The 9,544-nt window shown below is 40.7% G+C and overlaps 1 protein-coding gene across 1 annotated transcript; it reads right to left on the reverse strand.

The window, feature by feature from the left end:
* Positions 1-575: 575 nt before the first annotated feature.
* On the reverse strand, positions 576-1,211 carry LOC145418270 (uncharacterized). The gene has a single exon (XM_080286713.1). The coding sequence runs from the start codon at positions 1,209-1,211 to the stop codon at positions 576-578; it is 636 nt and encodes a 211-aa protein (XP_080142839.1).
* Positions 1,212-9,544: the final 8,333 nt, after the last annotated feature.

A 9,544-nucleotide genomic window follows, 5' to 3' on the forward strand; every position in this document is an offset into this window, starting at 1 on the left:
TTCTTAACTGCGTCCACCTTCTGTGGATGGGCGTGATATCTGCGGCGGATACCCTGTGGCCCAAGAAATCCAATTCGTCTGCACCGAGGATACACTTCGCCGGGTGCACAAGCAGCCCGTAGTCCCACAGGCTTTGGAACAGGATTTGGAGCTGTGTTTTGTGCTGCTCATGGGAATCAGAAGCAATGAGGATGTCACTGATGGACACCATGACGAAATCTAGCCCCCTGACAACCTGGTCCATAAATCTCTGAAACATTTGTGTGGCGTTTCTGAGGCCGAAATTCATCTTTGTGTATTCAGACAGGCTAAAGGGATGGTTACCGCCATCTTGGGGATGTCCTTGTCTGCCACAGGGATTTGGTGGAATGCCCTGACTAAATCGATCTTGGAAAATACATGACGGCCGTGTAGTTGGTGGTGGAAATCCTGGATGTGGGGAATGGGGTATCTATCGGGAACTCATTGCATTCAGTGCCCTGTAGTCCCCACATGCTCTCCACTCACCCCGCTGTGCCTTCGGTACCATGTGCAGAGGGGATGCCCAGCAGCTTGATGACGGCAGAATGATGCCCTCATCGAGCATCGCCTGAAACTCCTTTTCCACTACTTGGGGGCACGCGTCTAGGATGGGTGAAACAGGGGTGTCTAGAAGTGATGATGTAGTGCTCTGCACCATGGGCTGTACTGCCGTTGTTGGGCGAGTGAGAGGTCAAAAGAGGAAACTGGCGTAGTATGGAATCGTATGAGGATTTCTGGTGAAGGTGTGTAATGAGTGGAGGATTACCAGCACACCTGGTTACTTTGATGGACGAGTTTGAGGGTCTGTGATATAGATTCTGTCCTCTGGTATCCATGAGCAAGTCATGTGCCTCCAGGAAGTCGACGCCAATAATGGGTTGATTAACTTCTGCGACGAGGAATGGCCAAGTAAATGACAGTGATTGGTCGAGTCCCACGTGATGGGGTTCCGTGCCGTATGTGGCTATGGGAGTGCCGTTTGCTGCTATCAGCTCAAATGCTGGTTGCTGAGCCATTTTGTGGTCAGAGGTAGGAGGGACTGTACTGAATGCGGCTCCAGTGTCAATAAGGTATTTTGTGCTGGAGATGGCGTCTTTAACCCATAGTAGTTTCCTGGAGCCAGTGGAACGTGTCGTGGCTTTGGGTGTGCTGATCCTGAGGGGACGTTTGGTGTGTGTGGCGGGAGACATTACTGGGATTGTCTCTCACTTTATGCATTTCCAGTGATTATGGAGGGTGATGCACATTGTCTGGTTTCCATGCCAAAGCACTTGTGATATGTACACAACACGAAATTGTCCCTTGCTGTTTGGGGACTAGCATTACCAGCATGGTTCACTGGGGGAACACTGTTGGAACACATAGGGGTTTGGGGATGACTTGCAACACTGGGGGTCTAAGTGGTGACGCCACTTATTTTACTTTCCAGCTCATCTATTTTTATTTGTTAATTTTGCTAATAAGGTACGCAGCTCTGACATGGAACCGTTTTTCTTCACAACACTGTTCACTGACACCGCTGTTTCACTAGGGGTAGCACTTGGGGCTATGACAGGGAAAAGAGAGGAGAGTGGATTTACTGGGTGGTTGGCGTCATGCTGCTGAGTTTTGTATAGAGTGTCCGCCCTCTCGATGAACTCAGCAAGGGACGTGCCAGGGCCCAGGGATGCTAGATGGAGTTGGAAGTCTGGTGGCATGAGCTGGAGGAGTCGGTGCCGGAGGAGGTCATCCGATAGTGTGGCCACAGCTGCCATAAGAGTGGCTTGAATGTGGAGGGCCGAGGGGCACTGCTGTTGGGAGTGAATGGCATCTAGCTCCATTAAAAGTGCCTGCTTTGATTTGCACAGGGCCTGCAGCAGACTCTCCTTCAGGATTGTATATTTGTGCCCTGTAGCTGGTTTGAGGAGTACGTCCTGAACAAGGGCAGCTACTTGAGTTGGGAGAGTGCGGACAACTGCTCTGAATTTGTCATCATCACTGGTATCTTCAGACTACGCGGCGCTAACTTGTGTAAACCATGTGTTAATATCGTACATGAATGTAGGACGGGATAGTCGGATGTGTGGTAAGGTATCCATGTTGTTTAAACATTCCGGGAAGTCACCAATGTGGCGTGTTAAGGTTGGGGTCACCACCGTGTTGTTTTTGGTTATGGGGATATATATTTCATTAGGGCTACACCATGGCAAATGGCTAGGATAAATAAACGCCAGTATGTTGGGAAGAAATAGACAGGGCAGTGATTATTGACTTGGAGCAATACAGAGTTACTGCATGATTACAAAATAGTACAAGGCCATTACATTACAGCATGTGTAGATCAATTATGTGAATGTATAGTTACGGACTATTAATATCAGCAATGAATTTAGTGAGAAGCGGGAGTGCCGGGCTGTTTTGTTTATGTGTATCGTATATGTAAAGTTGTATCATGTGGCCAAATTTTACCAGGAGAGACAGAGAGCAAGGCAGGTAGTAGCCGGGTGAAGTTCTGAGTGGAAAGAAGGCCGGAGCTAGGTCGCCCGCTCGGTTTTAAGACCCCTAATGAGGTGGGCGGAGCACCGGTAGGCCTAGGTTGCCTGAATATACATATTTGATTGGTTTAGGCACACTACAGGTGTGGAGGGAAGAGAAATTGAATTCTATTGGTAGCGGTACCAATAGGGATGCTAATTCCGAGAACAAGGTGGGGAAAAGCCATGAGGGAAGGGAACCACATGTGTAGGTGCAATGAGGAAAAAGCCATGAGGGATGGAAACCACGTGTGTAGATGAAATGCGAGGTACAATACTTTGTGGTGTAATATACGCCTCAATATCAGTGATACAATTATATATATATATATATATATATATATATATATATATATATATATATATATAAATTATATATATATATATATATATATATATATATATATATATATATATATATATATATATATATATATATATATATATATATATATATATATATATATATATATATATAAATTATATATATATATATATATATATATATATATATATATATATATATATATATATATATATATATATATATATATATATAAGCTGTACATTAAGGTTCATGAAACATCATCATACATCACATTACGCTGCTAAATCTTCGTATATAATATCCATTGCATAAGAGTATAAATTATTGTCATCCCCCATCATCTGTCCCAGCTAAAACTAGCACTTATCAGTTAAGATAATATTAAGTAACAGCACTTGTATGTTTCTGGCCAAAAGGCTACCTTTGTACGAATATATCTATAATAATAATAGTAATAATAATAGTAATAATAATAATAATAATAATGATAATAATAATAATGATAATAATAATAATAATAATAATAATAATAATAATAATATTGTTATTATTACCGGGTATTATTATTATTGTTGTTGTCGTTGTTGTTGTTGTTGTTGTTGTTGTTGTTGTTGCTGCTGCTGCTGCTGCTGCTGCTGCTGCTGATAGTACAGATACACACGTCTAGCAATGCATAACACCCACTTTCCCATTGTGAAAGCAAATGCAGAGACCTAGACGCTACAGCTAGTATCAACTGGAACTACCTGGTGGTGCATGAGCTACCACCTCCAGCCTGTAACCGGAAAATCCTAAATTCAGTTCTCAGGCTGGTCAGACTCTTGGACAAAGTTTTTCTCTCTCTTGTGTTTGTTCACTGAGCAGAAGAATTAGCGCCTTAGCTGTAGCCTCGGCTTTTGCTGGTCATATACAAGATGAAGATTGTGACTTGGCAATAATTGGTTATCTGCCTTAACGGATTCGTGCACTTTATAGGTAGTAATCTTTAGCCTCCTGTTTTGCCAGTATTTTGGCTTTATAATCAGCCTACCATCACATCATAGCAGCAGTCGAGTTTACCCACAGTAATGAATTACTCAATAAATTAACCAACTGGTTGCTGCGGGTTTCTGCAAACTAAGTAACATCGTACCACGTGAGCTCGAATACAAGAAGGCATTCTTCGGAAACTTCCATTGTGATATTCGTGAAAGTTTTTATTGGCAGTGTCCAGGGTATCCCATCAGCATAACAAAATCATCTACCAGTAGCAGAAATAAGATACAGCCCACAAATCATGCATGGGAAGCTTAAGATTTAACATAATAACCTGCAATATGTCACTGGAGAAAAGAAAGTTGAGACACTTGTAAATGTTAGTGAAGCACCCGCCATCACATCACTTGACACTATGTTACCCTTAGTTGAGTGTGATCTGAGAGACTTCATTGCTGGGCTACAGTGCTTCTTGTAGCCCAGGAAACTATTTGCTATGTTGAGTGGCAACCATGTAACCAAATAGACACCTGGTGGTATAGTCAGTTAAGGTGTTCTAGCTGGATGTGGTAAAAAAAAAAAAAAAAAAAAAAAAAAAAAAAACTGTGGGAGTAGCTGATTATGCCTCATACCAATTAATCTGGCCAGGCATGTATGGCAACACTGTTCCTGCCCAGATTCTGATTGGCTGGATGTGTTTGTTCGATTTCGTTGTTGCTGAAACTGATACTCTTTTTATTATCAGATGTGATACTGAGTTTGTCGACAATACAATCGTCAAAAGCAATAGGAAATCCGTTATATACTTAACAACAATGAAGTTTGCGTAGGAAGATAGAAATATGAGTCAACAAAGTATTATAACAGTCCAAGTCAAGGTCAGCATTCGAACAATTCCTTTAAATCTCCGACACTCGATAATATAACAGAAAATTAAGGAAACCTGCTTAATCTATGCGTTGGTGTAACACACAATTAAATTTTAAGATCAGCCCGTACTGTGATAATAGAGGAGATATAATGAAATAGTTTTCCTTTAGCCTACTTTGATTTTTGCAATTTTTTCAAATCTCCCTCCCCGCACAACTCGTCTTTTCATTAGAATTTTTAATTATTCAGAGTTGTGGCACGATTTAAGGGTGCGGACTGATCTTAAAATTTAAATGTGTGTTACACCAACGCATAAATTAAGTAGGTTTCCTTAATTTTGTTACATTATCGAGTGTCGGAGATTTAAAGGAATTGTTCGAATGCTGACCTTGACTTGGACTGTTATAATACTTTGTTGACTCATATTTCTATCTTCCTACGCAAATTTCATTGTTGTTAAGTATATAACGGATTTCTTATTGCTTTTGACGATTGTATTTTCGATAAACTCAGTATCATATCTGATAATAAAGAAAGTATCGGTTTAAGCAACAACGAAATCGAACAAACATCTCCAGCCAATCAGAATTTCGGCAGGAAGTGTTGCCATACATGCCTGGCCAGATTAATTGGTATGAGGTATAGTCGCATCTTAAATGTGTTAGCTAAGTTGCCTAGCCACATATCCCAATACTCCTTATAAAATAGTAACTGATTCATCGACAGTTAGATGAACAGACAGACTGGTAAACTGAACTTTGGTGAATGTGTTTGTGTACAGTCATAAGAAAAACTATCTTTACCCTTCATTGCTATGCACTATGACACAACGACGAAGTGTTGTGGAATGACGGGACAGGAAACTTTGTACCACAAACCCGTCATTGTCGGTTATGTGAGACACTGATATTAGAATTTTTGCTAGACGTAAAAAAAGCTAAGTAGATCGTTTGGCCTCTGTGTTATAAATAAAATTATAACAGAATGGTGTAGAGTCGGCAACACATATGCAGAAGGGCAAGGAGTATGTGCACCCATGCCAGATGTATGATAGTAATTCAGCCGATAGAAGCAAAGTTAGTAAATTTCAGTGTAATAATATGTATTGCTTTCTACATATAATAAATGCAGAACGTTTATAGCGCCTCATGCACTCTGTGATGTCTCCATAATGCATAACATGGATATACCATACCCCATCCATATTAACTCTGAAGCATCCATCTGAAGCATTTAACCACCCATCTAAAGCACACCTGCTAGACTATCAAAAAAAAAAAAAAAAAAAAGTCGATGCCTATAGATTTAATACCCTTCAAAATATTTTATTTGCTGTATTGTATAGATAACAAGTGTTGAACAGTAGCAAAATAGTTAACATGCGAGTTTCATTATTATTCCCTTGCGGGGCGCTCAGGGTAACGCAAACACGTCCTATATACTTCCCCGCCATGTGGCTCATTCTTGCTCATTATTCCAACTCTTGTATTGGGATTGTGATATGGCAACACTAGATAGGGGAGGGGCGAACAACAAGGACCCACCCACATAACCCAGCTAATGTTCGTTTTGAATCCAACATACCTTGGGGGACCGGTAGTTTTTCTTATGACTGTACCATGTCAACGAGATGGTGCCTTCTTATTAGTGTACTGTTATCAAAGCCATACCACTTTGCTCCTCATAGGATAGAGTCCTGGTTGTAAAGGAGTTAATGCAAACCATATAAAATTATATTTTTAACTGAAAGTATTATTTTTTTAACGTAAGAGAGAGAGAGAGAGAGAGAGAGAGAGAGAGAGAATAGTTTACTCCTATTGTTACCAGACTTTATAAGCTGAGAAAAGACTTCAAGCAGAGACATTACATTTTTATATTCGTAAAGTCCCTCAACTGCCTAATATAATCATTTGGCAAAAAATACTTATTGCAGAAAATTTGTTGACATAAAAGGGCAGCAATAATGTAAATGAGTAAGTCATCTGGAAATAGAGAGAAGTTAGAGAACTCTTTATATATGACAAAAAAATATCTGAAACACAGAAACAAAAGGTTTAGAACTGGTTTAACCCATCACATCCCAAGGTTTTTCGCACCTCCGACACCCCCCAGTCCCGATCTATTTTGGATTTTTTGGGGGAGGGCTAAAACTTCCGCTTTTGTTGAGAAACAAAGGAAAATCACCAAGAAAGGGCTTACCGTGGTCCATAAGTGGTCGGAACAGGTGAGGTCCCCCGCGCCAGGTATCGTATTCTATCATTGACGTGTGAGTCGCTCACGTTTTCTATGGTAGGAAATTTTGGGAGAAACAACAAACAACACCTCTACATTTATTGAATTTGAACTAATAAACAATAAGAATAACAATATAATGAATTTCAATGATATATATATGAGAAATAAGCATTGTACCTTTGCCTGAGCATAGCGAGTTGGGTCCAAGTGGTAACATGCTATGTGCTAAGTTTCTTGTTTCAGTCAACATATCATTTTTTCTACTTGTATACTTCTGTTTCAGTGACATTTTACCATTTTTTACTGTTTTTAAATGTTTTCAGCTGTTTTCATTCATTACGATGACATATAGCATAAGTATAACGCACATCTGCTTACTAAGCGAACTCGCTATGACTCGTATTTCAACATACCCAATTGTTTTATCACTATCCTATTATTGTTTTCTTTTCATAGAACTTTTCCTCCAACACTGTAAATGTTTTCATTTATTTACATTCATTACGAGGGAATTTAGCGAAATGCTAGCCATATTCACGTAGCAAGCACAATCTCAAACACTCGTGTTTCATCTACTTTATTTTTTCACTCCAAATATAATTTCCCACCTACAGTACACACGTTTACACCCCTAGACTGCACTATTCATAGTTACTGGCATTATTCTAGTGAGCGTCAGAATATCGCACCAAAATACCCTCGGAATGAATGTTTCGACCAAGATAATACTCAAACACTTACATACTAATTTTTCACTTATATTACACCCGTTTCCACTTGTAGATTCCTATTTACATATTTACGGGCCTTATCCATTCCACTGAGCGTCAGGAAATCGCATCTATACACACTTGCTAGGAATATTTTGACTTAGAATATATTTCAGCACTTACAAAACTCTGAACTTATATTACACCCGTTTGCATTTTCCATAATAATATTTACATATTTACGGGCCTTATTTATTCCACTGAGCGTCAGAATATCGCATCAAAATACCCTCGCTAGGTATGTTTCCACTTAGATCATATTTATACAGTTACATACTATTTTTGCACTTATGTTAGACCCGTATCCACTTTATACAACTATTTACAGATCAACAGGCCTTATAATTACACTGAGCATCTGTTTGTTGCATTTACTTCTGAGCAACAGCGTCTTATCGCATTCACACATATTAGAACTGCATCAAGGTGTGATACTCGCTGAAACATGGATAAATACAGATACCCACGTCACACTCGACGCACTCATAGTGGGTGTCTTTCCTCTGAGTGGTGAGTCTCACCCGGGAAGTGCTACACATGTGACAACTGCGTTGGGGCCTAGGTCTATTTGGCTGGGGAGGGATAGGAGTGGGGAAATGGTGGTTGGATATTCTCAGGGGAGTTTGGGCAATAGGGGCAGTGCAGGTGCGATGTTGGGGCCTTTCAACAGCATACCGTGCAAACATCTCTCTTGTGAGCTCCCTCACAAACCCTTCAAAGGTTTCTTGAACTCCTGTTGTCATGGCGTGCAGGTGGTGGCAATTTAGAGCAGTGATATCTTGCAAGTGAAAGAACAGTTTCTTATACCACTTCATCGTGGTCCTGGCACACTCGACCGTTGATATCATGGAGTCTGACTGGTCCACCAGGCACATGTTTATGTTATAATCTGGGGCATACTCAGGTTTCCATATGTGCTGCCTGTTCTCGCTCCAGTAATCAACGGAATCTGTATGGTGCATCAAGGAGAGGTGAACCGTGGACAAGAGGCTTACTTCTCTATTATGGTTGCACACAATTGCAAGTATGTTGTTGGCCTTGAAGAAGACAACCTCATTCCTGTCAAGTTTCCGCCCTACCTTGACCATGTGACGCCGGTTCACCTTGACGGTACCACAGATTCCCGTTTCCTGCATGTGTAGATAACAAGCGAGAAGAGGGCTAGTGTACCAATTGTCCAGGTAGAAGACGTGACCACGATGAAGGTAGTCTTCTGTCATTGTCTTTACCACGACTCCCGACAGTCCAATACTCCGATCTTCTATTATGTCTGTCTGTGCACCGGTGCACAAGACTATGTTTTGCACATAATCAGCCCTACAGTCACGCATAACAAAGATCTTGAACCCCAAACGGTGCCTTTTGCTGGGTATATACTGCCTAAATGAAATATTGCCTCTCCACAACACGAGACTCTCGTCTATGACGAGGTCTCTATAGGGATAAAATGACGAAAGAAATGTCTGCCTCAGGTGATCGAAGACCAACCTAATTCGCCTCATCTTATCTGTGACGTTCACATTTGCAGGATCATCAGCATTGTAGAAGTGGAGGCGACTTAGAATTTGTTGGAAGCGATTACGGCTCATGACTTGACCAAATATTGGTGTAAGCATAACAGGGTCCCTTCTCCAGTAGGCCGGAGTTCTATTCTTTCATATAATACCCATCAAAAGGACCAAGGCAAAAAATAAGAAAATTTCTGAAAGGGAGACAGGGTAATCATATATGATAGAATGCCTGCTCCTTGTTCCCAATCTTTCACTCTCACGGTGCTGGCTGCTTGCAAAATGGGTGGTTTGGTCAACTATCTGCTTCACAAAAGCCTCACT

This window comes from Coenobita brevimanus, chromosome 113 (assembly GCF_032717465.1).
Source record: "Coenobita brevimanus isolate Jiangsu-jjx chromosome 113, ASM3271746v2, whole genome shotgun sequence".
In the NCBI taxonomy this organism is placed as follows: domain Eukaryota; kingdom Metazoa; phylum Arthropoda; class Malacostraca; order Decapoda; family Coenobitidae; genus Coenobita; species Coenobita brevimanus.

Bases quoted from the DNA above. Each gene is read 5' to 3' on its own strand.
- LOC145418270 (XM_080286713.1), bottom strand. From the start codon at position 1,211: ATGTCTCCCGCCACACACACCAAACGTCCCCTCAGGATCAGCACACCC.